This window comes from Betta splendens, chromosome 1, assembly GCF_900634795.4.
Source record: "Betta splendens chromosome 1, fBetSpl5.4, whole genome shotgun sequence".
Taxonomy (NCBI): Eukaryota; Metazoa; Chordata; class Actinopteri; order Anabantiformes; family Osphronemidae; genus Betta; species Betta splendens.
Window position 1 is genome coordinate 14989166 of NC_040881.3, and position 22247 is coordinate 15011412.

At 46.7% G+C, this 22247-nt stretch overlaps 1 protein-coding gene across 1 annotated transcript in view; it reads right to left on the minus strand.

Moving 5' to 3' along the window:
* Window positions 1–5786: 5786 nt before the first annotated feature.
* xylt1 (xylosyltransferase I) overlaps window positions 5787–22247 on the minus strand; it is a 58169-nt gene continuing 41708 nt past the window's right edge. Inside the window, exons 8-11 of the mRNA XM_029131078.3 lie at window positions 20293–20558; window positions 16821–17019; window positions 11723–12056; window positions 5787–8917 (exon numbers count right to left, since the gene is read on the minus strand). Of these exons, the coding sequence (XP_028986911.1) occupies window positions 8595–8917; window positions 11723–12056; window positions 16821–17019; window positions 20293–20558 (1122 nt within the window). The 3' untranslated portion in view covers window positions 5787–8594. The remainder of the gene's footprint in view (window positions 8918–11722; window positions 12057–16820; window positions 17020–20292; window positions 20559–22247) is intronic.

Below are 22247 nucleotides of genomic sequence, written 5' to 3' on the forward strand. Positions count from 1 at the left end.
GGGAATAAAAAGGCATTTCCATAATTGCAATTCCCATTGTTTTGCATTAAGTGGTCATAAAATGTGATGCAATCTTCATGAGCGTTACAACAGTTGCAATAGTTTAAAGCGGCTTCATCTTTATTGGACGCGTGATGGTGGAAAAAATCATAACAGCGGCACTAGTCCTTATAATAAGAAGAACTGGTGGAAACAAAAACAACCTCTAAGCATCTCTAAGGTTTGACCTCCTGGTCGCTCTAGAGCAGATCACTGTCTCCATGATGTGGCGGAAAAGAAAATTCCTCTGCTTGATGTTTAAAGCACCCAAGATCCCTCAAGACCCCAACAGGACCCCAACAGGACCACAACAGGATCCCAACAGGACCTCTCAGGACCCCAACAGGACCACAACAGGACCTCTCAGGACCCCAACAGGACCACAACAGGACCTCTCAGGACCCCAACAGGACCTCTCAGGACCCCAACAGGACCACAACAGGACCCCAACAGGACCCCAACAGGACCTCTCAGGACCCCAACAGGACCACAACAGGACCTCTCAGGACCCCAACAGGACCACAACAGGACCTCTCAGGACCCCAACAGGACCTCTCAGGACCCCAACAGGACCACAACAGGACCCCAACAGGACCCCAACAGGACCTCTCAGGACCCCAACAGGACCACAACAGGACCTCTCAGGACCCCAACAGGACCACAACAGGACCTCTCAGGACCCCAACAGGACCTCTCAGGACCCCAACAGGACCACAACAGGACCCCAACAGGACCACAACAGGACCTCTCAGGACCCCAACAGGACCTCTCAGGACCCCAACAGGACCACAACAGGACCCCTCAGGACCCCAACAGGAAGCCCTTGCCAGAGCTAGTTTACCTTGTTATCAGACTCCAGGAGACACTGTTATGTTGACTATGTATGACTATGTTTTTGGTTTTCCTGCAAGCAAGTTGTTGTTGTTCTGCTCATGGCCGTCGCATTCACTTTGCCATATAGCAACACGTATGTAAAAAGAGAGGTCTTGCGTGCGAGCAGCAGGATTAGCTTTCGCCGCTAACGTTCCATCCACCCGTCGCTTCATCAAACAGACGAGCCGAAGCTCGCACAACCTCAATGTGACATTTGTGAAACCTCTGAATCACGTGCCGCTGAAATGTCAACCTTGTCACTCAACATCAGAGCCGTTAGCAGATCACATACTCTATGAACCCCCCCGGGTCAACGTCAGGTTGATCAGGTCCAGGCGGCACAGTTAGGTTTTCACACATTTGGTGCCCGCGAGGAAACGCGTTGCAAAGAGTCGTAGTGAAGAAGAGTTCTCCATCAAACGAACAGTAGGTCACGAACGACGACCTGTTCAACATCATTTGTTCCAACCTGGACTGGATGCTGTTGGTTCTCAGTCAGTCCAAACCCGCTGTGTCCTACGGTCTGTCTTCCTCCAACCATTTCCATCCTTGTCTGCAACTGGTTTTACTAGTTGGAAAATGGCCGTCACTGCTTGTGCTGATGGAGGCTCAGTCTTTCCAGCACTCACCCAGTTTGGGATGAATCCAAACATAACAGATCATAAACCTAAAGCACAGCACAATGTAGCTTAATGTCCATTCATGACTAAAATGTGATGTGCCGCATTATTAACACGTATCAGTTTAAAGGCTGGGACCAGTTTTAGTTAATAACCTCTGGACGAACTATGAAACATGAAGCTGTGTGGGATCAAACTTCAAAATGTACGAGCGCCTCCGGACCAGCCAGCGCCACAACAAATGACAATTGCTTGTATTTCTTCAAGGAAAACGTCATCTTTGTCCAACATTCATGAACTCTCCGCTGTTTCTCCCGTCAGCTTGATGCACAGATCTCTGCAGACGCGGCCTCTTCTGCTTCTGCCCCATAAATAAATGTATGAACGCCGTCTATGAACTCGCATTATTCTCAGCTGGGGATCCTCGCCTGTGGTCACGATGTCTGCGTGAGTGAACGCTCCTCCCCCCACGCGCTCCCCCTCGTCCCGGCCGGTGTGTAAGTGGACGCTCGGCGGGGTCTCTCTGCTCCTCGCTCTGCCGTCGCCGAGTGTCCGAGTGCCGCTGTTTCCAGACGCGTCCTGCTGCATCGCGCCGCTGTCTTCCCCACTGTCTGTGAGCTATTATTGAAATATTTAGCACCCACTCCAGCTCGCGAGCGTGTACTGCCTTTCTTCTGCCTGGCTGGATATGTATTGCCTCGGCGGTATAATCCCGAGCTATGCAGTATGTGGGTACTTCAAATCAGATTTAGCTGTTGAGGACTTTTTCTCACATTTGGAGCGGGCCCTGAACGATGATGTCATTATTCTGTCCAGTGGAAAAGAAAAAAAAAGATAAGTGTCATTATCAGCCAGCTGGTGCTCACAGTCTAACCATTTCCATTTAGTTTAAATCCTTTAGTGGCTGGTGATAGTGACTTCAAATGGTAGTTTTCCCAAACCACGGTTTCAGATCGATTCTCATCTCAGCTTGAGTGGCTTTTTGGCTCCAGTGTATAGAAAAAAAAATCTTTTCTGTTGTGTCGCTGAATGTTGCGACGTGGAATTGGCTCATAAAGGCATAGCAGCGGAGCCGGACCATGACAAACATGCAAGGAGAATGACAGTGGAGCTCATCGCGTATGCAGTGTAGCTGATAAAAGAATACACGCGTGCCCTTGAGCTGTCGCCGATGCTTCAGAGTGAACGATCTTCGGCCTTCGCGAGCATCAATAGTGTCCCAGGAAAAAGCAACGAGAGATTTTGGGCATTGGGTGAAAAACGCAGTGTCATTTCAAACAGCTTTGGGCTGGAATGATGCAAATAACGGATGTGAACACATCCAGGAAGCATTTATTCCTTTAAAACACACAGTTACCCCCACAATGACTCATGCTCAATTGAATTGTGTTTTTTTTCAGTCGCGTCAGAATGAAAACAGATCGCTTACATGCAGGAGACTGACCTGACCTAAATGATCACTGGTGCAGCCAGTTGGTTTAATACGTCACACAGTTTAATGGAGATCACCTGAGGGCACTGAATGTAACTGTGGATTGTGGTACGGTATAAAAGGAACTGGTAACCTGTCCAGGATGTAATCTGCCTCCCGAGAGGCCTGCTGACATGTGGGATTGGGCCCAACAACCCCTCGACCCTAAAGGATGATTAGTATAAATACACCTCTTCAGCCTCCTGGTGGAAAACGCTGTTTTTGGAGTCTGTCGCGCCTGAAGTTGAGCACCACACTTTTATGTGGAAGCGTGTATGACGTCATAGGGGTCACAGGTCACAGCATCCAGCTAGTTGATGTCTGGCTAAAGCTAGCGGGTAACGGCTGGAGCCTGTTTCTGTCTGGCTGTGCTGCAGCTCCACTCGGTCCAATTGTGTGCGTATGAAATACTGGTGTGGTGTTCGCGTTTGTCAGAACCACAGGTGGTTCTGTGAGCGGCCCGTTTACCGTCAACGTGGGCAATAATTGAACTACGACACAAATCGTTCTTAGACGGAATTGGCTAAAGCAGCAAAATGTAAAACAAGGAGCAAGTGCACTTCTAACAAACCCGGTGTGTGTTAACATCCAACAGAGAGTCATAGAAATGTACCAGAACGTCCAGAACGTGGCTTTTACAGTACATGTACCCACAACCTTTAAACGAGTCAGAGGCCCTAGATAATAATCCTTCCTGGTCATGTTTCTCCACCTTCACGGGGGACCTGTCCACTGTCTGTCACTATCTGGGTTCAGATTAACGGGTGATTAACTCTTCAAACATGTGAAAGCAACAAAAGTCCACCATCTGCGTGCTGGCAGGCCGAGCAGCACTAGTGGCGCCCGATGCTTTCTTGGACTGACACTTGACTTGGCCGCGAGCTTCACGGTCCGATGGCCACAAGCTTCTCTCATAAAGTCTTTATTGTTTCCAAACGAGATGTGGCTTTTAGGAGCCAAATGTCTGTGCTCAAACTGGTGCACTGCAAATCCCCGTTTAGGGAGGTTTCATTGGACTGTTTGGGGCTATTTCGAGTGAAATACAAAAGGCTTGACCCTCAATTTCTAGTGGGCTGAGCAATAAATATAGAAAAAATCAGTTTGGCCATTAATTAATGAATTGTAGGATTTTTGCAGCCAGTGATCGTCAATAGCTGTGTCATTGGGGAAGCGATTTATCAACAACATATTCTCATTGTTCTCTGGCCGCAAATGCATTCACGCTGGCGCGATAGTGCGAGAGACAAAAACAGAAACTATCGCTGTCATTACGATGTCTCTCGGTTTCAGGAGTGCTAATTAATCAAGCGGCGCGCATGTGACTGAGCTGGAGTTAAAAGCTGAAAACTATCACCGTGGCGTTTATCTGTCATTTATCTGGATAATTTCTTCCCAACAGCAGCAGGACAGCTTTTAGTGCTTTGTATTATGCCCAGACAAACAACGCTGCTGGAGGAACGGGGAACACGGCGCCGCACAAGCCTCTCTGTCCTGTGGTGAACCTGCTTTTCTTGCTTACTCAGGAAACAAACGCACGCACACACACACACACACACACACGCACACACACGCACACACACACACACACACACACACACACACACACACGCACACACACACACACGCGCACACACACACACACACACACACACACACACACACACACACACACACTGGAACATACGGCAGAGTAGGCCAGGACTAATTAGGCTGCATGTCCCGAGTCTTATGGGACCCTAGATGGGATCTGTTGGCGCTGTCGTCTCCCTTTGATCAAGGCCTGTCAAACACTCAACACACTCGACAGGGCTGTCTTTTGTTAGGAAGCTGCTGGGGAACACGATGCGCACTATTGACAGGCCGCCCTGGTTCGGCGCAGAACGAGTGTAGCGGCGCGCCATAGCTGCACGCGTGGTTTGGACCGTTGTTTATAGGAGGCCATCATTTATTTGGGATGATTTAACGTTCCCTCTAGCCCCACATTAAAGAGCTCCATTATGAGGCGGGTGTTGGGAGAGAATCTGTGTGAGGGACAATTGTTGAAGTTAATTTGGTGGAAAACATATGGGAACAACTAGCTGTACCCACAGTTAATGATTCAACTACCTCAGTCTGACGGAGGAAAACACTTAAAGCATGAAGTGAAGGTTAGGCTTTAAATGATTTCCAACTGTGAGGATCATGACAGTTAACGCTGTTATGTATTGTTGTTATTTATTTAAGATCTTTTAATTGGCATTCTGTAATCCAAATGTTTCTCTTTTGCAAAAAAAACCCAAAACTCTATTTATCTATCAGCTTATTAGGTTACTATGCTGAAGTTGCTTAACTGAATGTCCATCGGACACGGATCAACAATCTCTTGTTAACTTTAGTTTGAAGCAAACGTTTGCTCTTTCCTCTGTCTTATGTCCCATCACACTCTCTAGCTAGTTGATAATGTTATCAGCTGTCTGCTTCAGAAACAGACCCATACAGTTTTACCTGGGCCTGTGGGGCCAGTGATGACATGAGCAGCAAGCGAAGCCAAACCATCAAAGTTGCAAACTATAGAACCAAAACAATGAGTCTGAAAACTGAATAGCAGCTACGGAATTCTGTATTTTCATTTCTTTGTGCATTACAAATGTTCCATTTAATTTTGATCTGATTGTTAATATGAAATTTCTAATTCATGCATATTTAATGCATTTGATTTGTTGGCTTGCTGGTAAGTACAGATGTTAAATTAAAACCTTAGTAACACTTAGTAGTAATCTGGTTTTACTGTAAGACAGAGGAGCTGTTTTCCATAGAATTTTATTTCCAAAAAGGAATGAGAAAAGTAAAACAAGCCAGTGAATTACAACAAAATAAATCCCTAAAAGGGAAGAAAATAAAAAATAAAAGCTGATATAGACAGAAGGCCTGATGATATGTACACAACAGCAGACATCTTTTTGGTGTTGCAGTACCAGTGAATCACTCATGGTATTCTTCACATAGTGTCAAAACAAATAATAAAATAAGGATTCATTTAATGGACAAAGAATTTTCTAAAAGTCAGCTAAGGCACACAGAGCCTCCCCATAAAACAAACAATGGGGGAAACGTCAGTCAGAGAAATTTGTGCAACAGTTGCTCAACAATACATTCCAGCAACAACAACAACAATCTGGCATGTGATTCTTCTCTGAGAGGCAAACAGGACAAGGTTTTTCGTCACAGCTGTCCAAAACACAGAAACAGGTTATGTACTTTGATCAAGAAACACCATCGATTCACGCTTTGTGCCCAATAACTGACACTTCAACAACTCTTAATAATTCAACGTCATTTCACCACATCTGTATTTACATGTACAATACCTTTGAAACAATAGTTCAATACAAAATACCTATGTACACATCTTCTTCATTTGTTAATCATTTTGTTACAAAATAGGACTTTCACATTGACTTACTGTATATTTTATTAATTGATCTTTTCCAAAATCTGTCTGTAACACTAGGTATTGTGTTGTCATCGTTCAGAACGCGGCTTAAGCCAGCCAGTGGAATGCACCACCGTCCCTCACACCCCGGAAACAGTGTCGTTTTGAAAAGGAAACAGAGACAGCAGTTATAATAGACACATCCGACAGAGAGGAAAGGTGAACTTGACATTAATGAACAGTAATGTTTCCTAATTAGCCTGTGCAAAAATGCTCATGTGATGGCTAAACAATGTTGACAATCACAAATTGAACTCCTAATTGGCTTCAGAGGAAAGTAATACAAATATTTGAGCCATCCTCTTGTTAAGGATGTGCTGTCCCTCAGCAGAACCGATTCATATCAAATGTCCATTTAACGTCTCGGGGGGTAGAAAAGGTTTTTCAAATCTAGTCAGAGCTGAAAAGATGCATGGACCCCATCTAATACGTTATGCATGTTCCAATCAAGACACAATATAATATTCAATTAAATTATTACATTATTGTCACAGCATGAACACTACTACCACTCATTATCATTCTGAAGCTGACAGGAAGCACAGACACACAGTAATAGCGCAGGTTCTCCTTCCGTCCAGATGTCGTCAGATGTGTTTGTCACGAGGAGTGGTATTGTTTGCCTTTTCGGTTGGATGAGGTTGTTAGGTAGATGACCTCTGACCTCTCAGGTCAGGGTGGCTTTCTCTTGTGATGCACTTAGCAAACAGCCATGTGAAAAACCAAGACAAGAAGATCTATTCAGACAGGACAACACTGAATACACACAAGTGCGGGCCATAAAAAGGTACAGTATAAGTTTGGGGTGTTGGCCTTTGTAAATAAAGGCGGCTCTCTTTACAAAAAATATTATTCATGCTGCCCAGGCAGCGTCGCAGGTATTTAGTCACTGACTAAAATTATCAGTATTAATATAAACTTATAAATAAATAGCAACTCATGGACTCACCCTCCCCTCATTCACACAATTTTGAGACTTCTATATTATATACAACACAAAGTGTCATTAAAGTCTGGAAAAAAGTAAAAAACAATTGACACTGAAAACAAGATCGAGAATTTTAAGGAAACGTTTAAGGCAGTTTGGTAGAAAACCAAACCACAGACACGATGTTTCTCTCCTTGTGATCCGCCTGTCACAAACGCTGGATTATTAAAGGAAACACTGTGTGAATGTTAAGTCCTAAAATGCTATTGTACGACGCACAAACGAGGCATTTATTCATTTCAAATGCTAAAAAGTCTACGATGAATTCCTAATACGCTCCAAATAGTTGTAATTGTTCTGAGAAGGCCTCATGTATTTGCATCTCATTTTTCCCCCGTTTACACAACGTGACTGCAGTAGGCAGTTAACCAGGCAACATCCTAACAGGCACTGAACCGAACCAAGTTGTGCTGCTCTTACTGATTTATTCTAGTGATCATCCATCTGAGCCACTGAACCATCGGAATCTCCCAGTCTCCAATCTTAATTGGCTTTAATACTGCTAAAACGTTTGCTGTTCAAATTACTTGATGTGTCAAATGTCCTTTTCACTGTGCTGCACTTCAACCGAAGTGGTGTTTTTTAACAGCTGGTTGTATTTTGACTCTATCTTTTTTATTTTTTTGTTAATACTAACATAAACCTCAAGGAGGCATGTTTAATTCAGCACCTCTCTGTGTATGTCTGACAGCTAAGGCCTTATTGCAGCAGCATTTCATCTTTCTACCGGGTGTCGATAATCAACACTCGCATGGCCGCCGTGCCCCCGTGCCGGGCTTCAAAAGCCGACTTCATAATTCATTCAGCAGCAAAATAAATGCTCAAAAATTGCAACGTTTGATCACAGTAAAACTCAGCCATGAGAAGAAAAATAAATACACTGAGAAACTGTAATAGCTAAGCCAGCATAATCCCCTAAATGGAGGAGCCCCGTGGGAGGATCTGAAAATCATTCTCCTCGATTTCTGTCCAGACACCCTCACAAAAACCTCCACTGTTTCGCTCCTACCTTCGTCTCCTCAGACACAAGAACAGGTTCTCCTCCACCCGACCACAACGCCCGCCCCCTTGAACAGATGAACACAGTCAGTGACTCCCCTGTGGCCTCCCGTCCCGCTGGAGGCCTCGCTGCTACCTGATGCGCCCGTCAGCGCGGGCCGCTCCCAGCTGGCTCTTGGGGTCTGGGCTCAGGGAGCTCCACGGGTTCTTGGCGCAGGCCTGCGTGACGGGGCACGCCGTCGGCCCGACCGCGCACACGTCCGCCGCCTCCCACAGCTCCCCCACCAGGCCGTCCAACCACCTCTCCAGCTCCGCTCCGGTCAGGGCGGCGTTCCTCTTGGCCTGCTCCACGTGCACCAGGCTGACAGGGATGTTGAGCACCGGGTTGAGGCCGTGGAAGCTCTGCTCCATGTAGCTGTTCTTCGCCGGGCCGTTGTGAAGCCTCAGCGTATCCTCTGGAGGAACGGACCGGGAAAGAAAAGGAGAGGACATAATGTACAAAGAGACACCCAGCAGTCAGAGCGAACACAGAGCAGCAGCAGAAAGGCAAGAAAGAAGACACGTGAATGTTAAAATATTAACGCAGACAGAATAGGAGACGTGATTTGTTTCATTATCATCTGAAAAGCTTAAATTGGCTGCTAATTTGCTTGGATCAATGTCTGACTGTATGCTTGGTCTCCCCGACGGCCGCTCTTTGATGTGGTATGTCAATCCACTGCAATGCCGGCTTTCTGGAAACACTCAGATGTGCCCTTATTCCTTTTCTTCCCATGATGGCCAAGCCCTGCACTAAGCCAGGAACACACACACACACACACACACACACACACACACACACACACACACACACACACACACACACACACACACACACACACACACACACACACACACACACTTCTCCTTCATAATCCTGCAGCGAGGCTGTAAATTCCTCACTGGCCCTCTAACTGGGGCGCTGGCCGTCCCGTCTGAGTGTGGCGCACTAACTCCGTCTCACCCAGATGTTAGCAGGCATCAGCACTTTTCATGCGCCGGTGACAGAAAGATGTTGTCAGACATGCGGTGCTCCGCCAAGGCGAGGCGGCACTCAACTCATGCCAGCCAGCTGTGTTGGCAGCGTGCGTTCTGAAGTGGAGGGTTTGTGTATAGAAATGTGTGTGTGTGTGTGTGTGTGTGTGTGTGTGTGTGTGTGTGTGTGTGTGTGTGTGTGTGTGTGTGTGTGTGTGTGTGTGTGCGTGTGTGTGTGCGTGTGTGTGTGTGCGCATGAGTCTGCGTGTCCCAATGAGGCTGGAAGGCCACGTCATAATGTTTTACTGGCACTGCATGTAGGAGGGAAAACCTGCTGCCAGATCTGGTGCTACTGTAAATTACAGGAGAGTGAATGGAACAACTAAGACCAAAGTACACATTACAACACAGACAAACCCTGCAGAATGGAGCTACAGTTGTGGGGACACATTACTATAACATCAGAACTATAAACAGGATTAAAGATCATTGGATCAGGATGTGTTAATAAGGTGAACGAGCTCTTGTCCTCTATGTGAAAGCACATATAATGTAGTGGAGGTTGGGCCAGACGTACAGCCAACAGACCAACGTACCCCTGAACTCAGTCGCGTTCGTTACCGGGGATAAACTAGTGGCCGCACAATGTAGAGGGTAATTCTTTAACTATAAATAGAAAACAGGGTTATGATTCTTCATATATAGTACATCCCATGCATGAACAAATAATATTAAACTGTGCAGGTCCTCCAGTCCATTTAGTATTTATATGCTGCAGTGCTCAACTTATGCCCGAGCTATAACACTGCAGAGAAAACAGTCAGACAACCAGTAAAATAAGTGTGACTGTATTAAGATCATTTCTATTTCTCCAACCATAAATCAAGCAAACGTGTAATGCAAATTAACCTAAGCAACATACACACACACACACACACACACACACACACACACACACACACACACACACACACACACACACACACACACACACACACACTGTCTACAAAGACTCAGGTTAAAGACAAAAGCTTTGACTTCATTTGTTGTGTCCCTTCATCATTAAAACAGCTCAGTGAGATTAATAAATAGGGAAAGATGTGATTATGCAAAACTGAACGACTCAACCCTCACGCGACTTTCAGAGACTAGCTTGTGGCCTAGAACAATGCTTTCTGGGCTCTTCTCCACGCCGGCTGATTGATTTAATTGTGTCATTGTTTTCAGAAGGCTAAGTGCGCCGTTGTTCAACACTCTGTTTAGTATGTATGAGCCTCTCGCTGGGTTATTAGAGGTGACTTGATGACAAACAACCAGGATCTGCAGAGGCCTAGAGGCTTTATTAGAAAGGACATCACTGGAAACGCAGGTCTGTTCTGAGCCTCTGAAATAAAACAGTGTGGCCCATGTTCTTTTTAATTGGTTACAGTTGCACTCAGAATGATTGCTCCCCTACAAACTTTCAGATGTTTGCAATGATCCAACCAAACAAGTAGCTCAACACAGCTGCAGTTTGGAGCGGTTCTAGACTCCTCAACCCCCTGAACAGAATCGCTGGTATGAGAGCACACGTGGACTGTAAATGAGGTTTTGGGCCTGGTGAGCTGAGTGGCTACAGGTTTGTGGAGTGACGTGCGATGGTGTGTTAGAATGTGACGGAATGCGAACTGTGATCGCTGCTTCTCACGAGTATCGCAGGCACTGAATCAGCCTAAAGACACAGCAGGGAGCAGTGTTTGGTTTAAATGGCAACACTGCCAAAAAACAGGACACTATGAACTATACATAGGCAGATAATGGACCTACAGTACAGTATGGAAGTACTATGGCCTCTAACCCGCTCATCAGTACAGTACACTACTCCTCAATGCACCTTCCACAAGTGGATACACTTGACAGTATAATAATATACACAGCCCCAATATGCCCAAGCACCCAGCCCTTCAGTGACACAGTGTCAACAGAGAACCAGTGTTAGAAACATCATTTATTGCTGTGGGGTTTCACTGGATTTTATTAAAGTCTGTAGCGCGTCTCCGCTTACACCTGGAGGTGGAGTGAAACACTTGGCATTTCCAGCATCACCTCAGGTGCTTTTGGATAAATCATTATCTGCTATAGAGAAAGAGCACGAGTCAGGGAGGGTTATTTGTACAAATGACCCAATCAATAATGATTGTGTGTTGTGTTGGCATCGATGCCATACTGCACGCTAGCTGCAGAGGCGCTTCTGTGTGGGTTCTCACCTTGTCGTATGGGCTGGTGCTTGTTGAAGGCCAGCGGCGCGATGAGGAAGCGCATCTCGGCCACGGGGCTCCAGTGGTGGAGGATGCGGACGCTCCACACTCCCGGGCGCAGAGGCTGGTTGAGCGGCGGGTGGTAGTGGGTGAACTCGGCGCCGGAGTCGATCAGAATGTCGTAGGTGGCGGCGATGACGTTGGTGGGGTCGATCCACACCACGGTGACGGTCACGTTGGGCCCTTTGCTCCACCTCTGCATGCCCACCGCCTCATCCGCGGGCCCCATCAGCCCGCCGAAGTTCCTGAACATGCGCTCTTTGGCGTCCCACTCGGTGCCGATCTGACGGGGGTGAGAGAGGAACGCAAGGGGGCGAGTGAGAGACACGGCGGCTGAATAGAAGCAAGGCAAATGCGGCGTGAGATGAGGGCGCGTGAGAGTGAGAGACTGCGCAGCGATCATAAATAACTAACGCCGTCCGTGAACGCATCACAATCTGACCATAATATTAAAATAACCAATATCTCTGCTGAATTATCATGGGAAATAATCCTCTGCATGCATTTTTCATCAAACGGTGCCAGCCACACTCCAGCCCAGCTCCCTGCACACTTATTGTATAATGTAATATGCAGAAGCTGACAAGCTTGATTGTTACCTCCTGCTTCAGTCTGAATGTGTGTTTAGCCAAGAATGGAGGAGGCTGGAAGAGGACTAGACCACGAGCATATCCAACCAAAATGCACCCCTGTTCGATTTTCTTACTGTAGTAATGTAGGAGAATGCAGGGAGTGAAAAGTATTTGTCCGAACCAGTGGCGACAGTGGGAAAGACTGCAGCCTGACACCAGGAAGAAACGATGAAGACAGGTTATATGCAAATACAGCAACCAGAGGCGAGGAAAGATCCACAGCTTCTCAACAAAGGCTGAGAAACACTACGCTACAATAAATAAACTGAATATTAAAATGTAAAGGATGGCAACAAAATTAATATATCTGAATGATGAGCCACACAACGCCTCCAGCTACAGAGACACTGGAGGACTGAGCCCTGTGTCTTCTAATTAACACGTCTTGTTACAGAAAAAATATACCTTTGTCTTTCACACTTGTGATGTGACAGTATCAGATTTTATTACTTTGTGAATTGATATGAAAGGAGAGGAGGGTTACATGCAGAGAGCACAGCTAATTGCCTTTAATGTTTTCTGTGTGGTCAAACCTGTGAGTGAGGAGGTGTGTGTGTGTGTATGTGTGTGTGTGTGTGTGTGTGTGTGTGTGTGTGTGTGTGTGTGTGTGTGTCTTGGATCGCAGAGAATAACGAGGAAAAACAAGAGACTTGAGATTAATGTACAGTAAAAGACAGAATGAAAGAGTGGGAGGAGCGCGCACGCACACACACACACACACACACACACACACACACACACACACACGCACACACAGAAATAAAGTGATGGTGGGAGCTAGGCTGAAAGAAGAGACTGCGGTGGTTTTAGGAAGAGCTCACCCTTACAGTGGTAGCTGATTAACACAGCCTCACCCTGCTGGACAATCAATGGCTGACTGGAACTGACTCTGTATCACGTCCTCTGAGGATTGAGACTGCGACGTACAGTATAAATAGAGGCAACTTGCACAAATGAGACACAGAGAAAAAAGCGTCGGCCTCTTTTGTGTGTGTGTGTGTGTGTGTGTGTGTGTGTGTGTGTGTGTGTGTGTGTGTGTGTGTGTGTGTGTGTGTGTGTGTGTGTGTGTGTGTGCGTGTTGAGCATCAGTGAAGGAAGCCTCACTTTCATCTCAATTATTGGCCCGACCTCTGCCATTCCTGCTTCTTGGACCTTGGGTCTTTTCTCTATAAATTACTAATGAACTCTCTTGTCTGGCACCTCTGTAGCTCATTACTTTATTCAAGGCTGCCTCGCTGGCGCGCGCACACACACACGCACACACGCACACACGCACACACACACACACACACACACACACACACACACACACACACACACACACACACACACACACACACACACACACACACACACACACACACACACACACACACTTCCTCCTCCTTTGACTGGCAGCTCTCCCGTTTTAAGCCCTACAGAGAAATGAGGGGAATATTGACAGAGGCACCTCGCTGTAATCCAGCAGGAGAGCGTCTGCCGTCCAGAGACTTGTGAAGTGCAGATTCTGACAATGCTGCTGAAATGAATTGATTCTGGTTCATGCTCAGTTTTTATAAACAACTGCTGTTTGAAAATACCGGCCAGCTCATGAAGACAAATTGCTAAAATACATCAGACATAATATTGCGGTTTTCATTTTTTCAGACAAAATATTTTAATTTGAACATTTAAATATCTGAGTCTTTCCTTTAAGTGCCTGACAGGACTCGAGGTACAGCACTGTAAAACAGCATCTGCTTCTTGCTAACAGACCAACCGTCTCAAGAATTTCTGTTTCAGTTAGAAAGTGGGTCAAACTAGGATTAACTTCTGGCCCGTTTCAGCCTCAGCCCACAGCCTATAGCTTACAATGACCTTTACACTCATCGTGTCCCTCGTTGCTTCTATCTAATTAGCTTTGGCTTAAGACCAATAGGCAATCAAGCCTTATGACCACAATATAGCTTTAGTGGAAAAAACAGGCCTCTGTGGCAGTATTGCTGCTCTGACATCTTCTCCGTGACCTTTAATCTCCATTAATTTCAGCAGAGTTAACCCTCATTTATTCTCCACTGTTAGTCGTAGCTACGCTGCTTCTGTCATCATTATTGTCCTACTACACCATTATTTGTGTCTATTAGCCACATGGCTTGGTTTGTTCGTCGCTCTCTTCCCAGCCCGACTTAATAGAAAACATTAAAAGCCTCCACCTCGTGACCCTGCTTTATTTCATCTTTTTCCTTCTGACCCGATGACCCTGCGTCCCTTTCTCTGCGTGAGCTCGCGGCGCCTGCAGCCAGTCCCAGTCTACATCTGGACCTGCTTAAAACCGCAGGGCACAAATGTCCCTCCAGGCTCCTTTTGCAGACTTCCTAATGGCATTTTTCTTGTGTGCCGATAATCAGACTCAGGTGTTCTTCAGAGCTGTTGGTAGGAGAGAGGGATGACTGAGTGGATGTGTGAAAGAGGAGAAGAACAAGCTCAGTAACTAACATGTCAGCCATGTTTCTGACACACTCAATGGGGATTTTACACTGTGCCCTTTACTTCAGTCCAACATGGCATTTCTGCCATTATTTTTGCAGTTATTGTTGCATAACTTTTGCAAGGTTAGTATTTATAATAGAAGCAACAAAAGATGATTATAGTACTATAGTACTGAACGTGGTTCTATAGTTCTTTCCCACGTCATTTATTTCACATTAAAACCATCTTGTATTATAATGCGCTCCAGCATGACCTGAGCAGCCACTGTGACCTCAATAATACACATAACATAGACTTGCTGTGTTGGATCCAGTGAGACAGCACAGGTGTACCTAATAAAGTGGCCAGTGAGCCTGCGTTTATGTTGCTTGCACTATACACAAAGCACATTTTAGGTATTTCATAATTGAACATGCATCCACCACGTTTCTTATTTCCTCCTACAGTATTTCCAGGCCAAGCTGACCACCTGCATTAGGTGTATATTCACTGTAGATTACAGACACGGGGGGGATGTGTCTATAATTAGGATTGCGATAATTAATCCTCGGGAAATTAATTGACACACATATAGGTGGTCAGCATATCTGTGACATCCCCTCAATGATGGAAGACACGGAAGGAACAAATCTCACAGATGTAAAATGCCTAACTAATGTACAGTACTGCTACCACAATATTTACATCTATATACAGTACATTGTAGTAGTCAGTTATTCTACTATAGAAAATGTATATATCACAATGTAAAATAGTCCTTGTGTCAAGTCTGACTAGAGGTGAAATACGAGGTTTAAGTGTTCATGCTGTAAGTGTCCCTGCACTAAATCATGCTGTAAACGGCCTATAAAGGCAAATGGGAGGTGGTAGTAGTGGAGTGAAAAGAAAAGACATATCTGTCTTCCATTATATCTACAGGAAGACATGGAGCACATTGTTAAGCCAACCATATGGTTTATCTAGCAAACTCCAGCATATAGCAGTGGTATAATGGGCCATATCTGCTAAGTTGACAGGAAGCCGAGAGCTACCGCTGCTACACCCTGCTGTCTTATTTAAGCTCTTTCTGCTCTCGTTTTAAATGACAGATGGACAAACTGAATGACTGACAGCCAGCGCGCGGCGCCAGGCAGCGAAAGCTTTCTTAGGCTGAGCATCCAGATAAAGGCCACAGCTCACATCGCTGCTGTGTCACTCACGGCTTCCCGAGCTACGCGCACAAACGGGGCTCAGCGAGAAGGAGGCCGGCCGACCGGCAGGCTGTGCGTGCGTGCGCCGAGGCTTCTGGGAAAGGGCGTCCGGGGTGATTGCGCGTCCATGCGCCACTGCTGTGGATGTGTGGTCCACGAGCATGAACAAAGCAAGTCAATTCCCCAATTTGTTGACATTTGCACTTCCTACAAAGCTGTGCACGATAAACCGGAGTAAAAAGGTCAATTTGCATTCACTCAGTTAATTTTGTCCTTTTTAAAAAGACACTCTGTGCCTGTCACATCACAGCGAGCAGCTGTATCCTAAACAGGCGCTGGGGTAAACAGAAACACAGATTAACATAACAAGACAATCAAGAGGAGCATTCCAGTGTGAAGGTGAGAAGACTTTCTATTAGGAAACAACAAATAAGCGGCACATGAAGCGCTCATCCCTATAAACTTGGATGAATTCAATCAATTTACATTTTACAAGGCCATTACAGGCGCCGGTTTAATTGTGTGGAGACGCGGTGCTATGAGTCTCAGCAAGGTCGCCATAGCAATGAATATGGGGTCACCATGGCAATGAGCTGTATATCTCACCTCTAATTATATGGTGGAGAGCTATGTTATTCCTGTGTGATGCTTAGGGGTTTAATGGAAGTCATTTCCTGTCGCCGGCCTCGGCTGAACGATGTGTTTGTCACTGGTGCCAAGCAGGCGACCGCCATGTAAATGAATGCGCCGCCTCACCTCTGCAAACTGCAACCTGCTGAACGTGCCGGCTGCGGGGCCCGCGGTCTTGAAGTTGGCCTTGGGCGCCACCCACGTTTCCAGGGTCTCCAGCTTGCTCGTGGCCAGGTTAGTGGCGTGGTGCCTGACCAGGTAGCCCTGGAACTGGTCCGCCTGGAAGTAGAGGTGCACCGACACCGGGTGGCCCATGGGGAAGTACCTGGCAGAGAGAATGGCGGTCCATTAGCGAACCCGATACCCGCTGACCTACCGGCGGCGCCGCGCCTCAGGGCCGACGCTGTAAGATGAGCAGAATATCTAGATTGAAGGGACCAGCCTTGGATATGCTAATGTGGCTGGATGCTAATGTAAGCTTGTACTGAAGGTTAGTGGGGAGCCAATGTGCTGTGTGAGTGCGTGACATGCTCGGCATTAATTCACTGACCTTTAACAGGAAGCCAAGCGGTCAAAGGCGTGCGTCAACCATACTAATAAGTTGGCTGCTGTAGCTACGCTTCCACCACTTTTATGCTCTACAGCACAACTTTACCAGATCAAAGATGAGCAATATATCGGTGAACATTCGATTAAAGCTCCAAAGCTTTGGAGAATTTCCCAATTGCGAAATAAGAAACTTACAGTATAGTAATTATTGGTTTCCAATCCGTCGGTTGGAACAACATGTGCTCTGGTTCTGAAGCGGACGGAATGGTTGCGCACGACGCGTGACAGTCGAGGCCACGGCGGTTTGTGAGCGCCGGCAAATTACAGAATCTTCATGGGCAGCGGACTCGGATTAGTTGAGGCTCAAAACGCACACATCAACGGAACAAAGTTGAAGTGGGTCATCCAGTCATCTGAAGCCAAACGAGACGTCTCGCCCCTCTGATTAGCGCGCTGTTTGTATGCGCGGCGCCTCTCGCGCAGCAGGGGCGAGGCCTCGGGGGCGGCCGGCCCGGGTGACTTCTGGAATAACAAGCAAGGGGCCCGGGCTGAGCGGGCTAAATGGAGATCGGGAGCGCTCCGCAGCTGCTCCCAGCGCTGCCCTCCTCGACCAGACGCCGCATCCTTCGGCTCGTCTTCTTTCTTTCTCGCCTTTTGCTCTCGGCCTGTGCGCTAGCCGGGGCTGCGCAGGCTGGGGATTAGCTCACCCCCACACACCGTTCCCCGGTGCCCAGGCCCTCATCTGTATTCCACTAAAGGACCAGGAGTCAACCCGTCCCGGTAAATGCTACCCTGACAAGCAGAACAGCAAATATTTACACCCGCATGGATAGTGGTGCTCACTCCCTCCTGTCCTGCTCCCCCTTCCTGTGTTTCCTTTCTCCCTTTCTCCTCCTCTCTATTCTCCCATCTCTCCCCACCCATTCGCTTCTTGCTGCTTCATCCTCCACCCTTACTTTCTGTCCACGTCTCCCAGCGCTCCCCCCACTCGTCTTTCTTGAAAGAGACGTGGCTGCCAGCAAAGCGAGACAGTGGGATGGGGTCGGGGCGTAGCCTGCACAGAAGCTTCATTCAGGCATTTACTCCACAGCCTCTACAGTTGAGTCACAGCGGGCTGTTAAAAGAGCCAAATCCGTCTCTGTGGCCTTTTCCTCTCAGTTGCTCCAGCCTCACAATGGCTGACTCGCCCATCTGCTGCTAGCACATCTGAATTCTCGGTGCATGCGGAATATGTGGCCACACATGAGCTGCCTCAAGACGGCCCGCTTTAGAAAGCGCGAGGAGTCATTTGCTACGAAATGTCTGACTTCATGACTAAAATTCCAGCTAATAGAATATGACACTGGTCTTTGTGCAACTGTGCCACACATAGGGGATATTTCATCATTAAACTTCTAAAGTGAGGCTGCATTGAGAGATGGTCTTTTTTGTTTAGCATGAACCCATCCACATATTTCTTGTGCATTGGAAAAGTCTTTAAAATACTAGAAATACCATCAGGATTGCGTAAGTGATGTTGAAAAACCGAATGGGTTTTTCAAAGCTCAGAAAATCAGGTGCTTAGTAGTGTGAAGCGAACTTAATGGTCATTAGGACCGCAACTAATGATCATTTTAATATCAATTAATCTGATTTTTTCATCTTCAATATGGCCAGAAAGTGTCCTGGTGAAGCCTTGAAATAATTTAACATTCCGTTTATACTCATTAAACACCAAAGCCGCATATTTAAGAGAATTTAAGCACATTTCTTAAAGAACTATGTTTATTTGACTGTGAGATTTTTGGGATCAGTAATTGACTGATTCAATCAATTGTTACAGCTGAAACGGTCTGAAGATGTTGTACAAAATAACAGTTCCATTTGTTCCTAGTTCACATTTAAATATTGAAATTTACAGATTACTACTACACTCAAATATACACATACTGTACATAGAGTCACATGTACAGTAGTAAACGTTTCTCTTTTCTTTGTCTGGTGACCCTTGACCTCCACAACATGTCATACTTGTACATGTAAAAGTTAAGGTCAGCACTCGCTGGTTCCCGTCAGTGAAAACTTATTTCTCAGAGGAACATTTTCTGGCAGTGACAGAGATTTGAAGACCCCCCCCCTCCACTTCCTCTGTCTCCTGTGCATGCAAACACACATGTTATTTGCGTAACCACATTTTCGTTGCGCTGCCCTTAGTTTTCTTCAGCAGATGCAGTGCGTGAGTAAAAACAGCTGTAGCCGATTGACAGTTTTGAGGCCCGACAGATGGAAACATGCTGGGTTTTTTTCTGTTCGCCGGCACCCGCAGGACCGAACACCCACAATGCAGCAGGGTGTGTGGGGGCACCACAATTAGACACCCTGCATTACAGAGAGCTCGCCTACAGAGGACTTGAGTGGAGCCTGCACTGACCAATAAAAACATAAATATGCGACCATAACGTCATTTTGCTGTTTCTTTAATTTTTCCTATTGAGGTGCGGTAAGATGGAGCTTTCAGCCACACTTAATCAAATTAGCGACTGACACCTCTGTTTCCCGCAATTAGTCAGAATATTTAATTCATCACGTTTTTTTTAATGACTTAACATCTGTGTTTTATTAGCATCTAAGTTTTATTGTTTGACTGAAGACTAAACGATGCTAATGAAAACATAGCGCCTGCTGTAAAATCTCCCCTTATGCACATCCAGCTAAAAAAAATTTATGTGGCCATTAAATATGTAAACAGTTTGTTTGATTAGAAATTCATATATTCTGACTAATAAGTACACTGGTCTGAAGGGACAGTTTACGGTGATGTCACCTTTAGGCTCGTTATCGCAGCCCAATTGGCACTGCGTAAAAAAAATGAAGAGCATTACCCACAATCCCCAGCGGCTAATCTTAACTACTGATTGCAGTCTTATTTGTGTTCCTATACGATGCTGGCGGTGTCTTGCGCTACCGTGGGTGTGGCAGAGCACCTGTGTGTAGGTGTGTCATGACGCTGTGAGGGCCAACGGTGTGCGTGGAAGGCGACCAGAACCCAACGTGGGTCCCCAAAACCAACCTGCAGCTGTGATCGCTGGGGTTCCCCTGCAGAGAGGCGGCGGCCCGCGACAGCCCCAGCCGCGAGAAGGAGTGGTAGTAGGTGAGCTGCGTGTCCGACAGGCTGGCCACGCCGTCCGGCTCGTCGTACACGTTCTCCCAGTACGAGCTCAGCGCCGGCGTCCCGTGGGGGAAGGGTCCGAACAGATAGGCGTCCAGCTGGTTCACTATCTCCTGGTTCACGCTGGCTTCAAACTTCCTGGCAAAGAAGGTGGGCCGCGCAGTTTGCTGCAGAGGTGGAGGGAGCGCAGGGAGGAAGGCAGGGAGGGATGTGATAAGCAGAAGAAGAAGAAGAAGAAGAAGAAAAAAAAGCAGATTAAAAAATGGTTTCGTGCCAGGATGGCAAGGTAACAAATGTGATGCGTGAGCAGAGAAGAAAGAGAAGTTGGCGGATAACAGGCATGGAAGCCTCCTCTGAACGGAGCCGTGACGCCATTAAATAGAAACGACTCCCCTCTCACTCGTCCTCGTGCAGAACAAATAATTAATATGTACCAGAGCAACAGTGTCATTGATTTCTAACATGATGATCAAGGCGCCCATAAGGGGTCGCAAGATAAGTTTGAAGGGTAGAGTGGTAATTAAAAGAGAAAAGGGATTCAAATCAGCCTACAGCACGACCACGGGCATAATCTTTTTTTTTATTCTGGTGCCAGTAGCAGCTAGTTACGTCCCTTTTTATGCAGATTCAGTTCCTTTTCTTGACTTTTATCAATATTTGCATAAAAAAGTGGTCCCACGGGCAATGTAAAGCAAGGAATGTGAAGTAAATGTTCCCCAGTATTATGAGGAGCGAGCCCACAAGGTTGAGAAGCCCTTGTCTTTGTAGTTTCAGTCAAGAGAGTTTAGTTTTTCCGCACCAAGGAACGCGCACGCGAACCGATGCCACCGTTGGATGGACGCCTTCTCTCCATTCGTTCATGCCGTCGTCTCTCAGTCTCTGCCTCAACAACCTCCTGTGTGTCTGCTCCTGTGGTTGGTGGAGCATCATGAAATCTGTCGCCTCCACAGCTTGGCTTGTGCACAAACACGCCTTTTCTGCCCCTGGCACAGATCTATTCACCAAACCCTGAACACCCTGGTGCTACCTGCTAGGAAAACAGGACGGAGCACCATGAAGCGGTGCGACACGTCTGGGAGGCTGGTGCTGGGTCGTCACACGGGACCAGATGATGCATGGAATCGGTTCTAGCTAAACACCGGTACCTGAAATGATTCCTCCGTGCAACAAGCCAAGCTATAATCTACTTTACTCCACTGCATCGTCTCCTCTGCTGAGTTCAAAGAGAAACTAAATGGGATAACACGTCCTACTAATACCAGGGCCTGGCTGGGGTCGGGAGAGTCTGGTTTTATTCCCAGGGTTGGCCTTCAATGATAACAGGGTGCCAACCGGGCCCGGTGGCGGTGCCAAGGTCCTGTGGTAATGGGTTGGCACTGAGATGCCAGAGAGCGAGGAGGAGACAGACGGCAGACGGGTCTGAGGGAAGGAGAGCTGAGGTCAGTGCGACTGCAATGTGAAGGGCAGGAGAGACGGAGTGAGTCACAGCACTTATAAAATATGAGCTGAAGTGATATTTCACTGTGGCTGAACGTTTTCACTTTGTGCAGCTCTACTTTTTAGGGGCACATTAAGGGTCTCCAGTCATGCTTTTCTCTGGAGTCACCGCCTTTTAGGCCTTTGTAGAAACTACAATAAAGCCGCATCTTCTCCTTCTACCTGAGGCTTTCTGTTGTTTCAGGGTCACACTAATTGAAATATAACCCTTCACATGAGACCCAGAGGTCAAGGAGCGAGTCAGCGGCCGACTGAATTCCCTCCACATACTGAGGCGTGTGATACAAACATGTCTTCTTTTGCTTTCCTTTATCATACACAATTATTATACACAATATACAATCTGAACAATGAAGCTT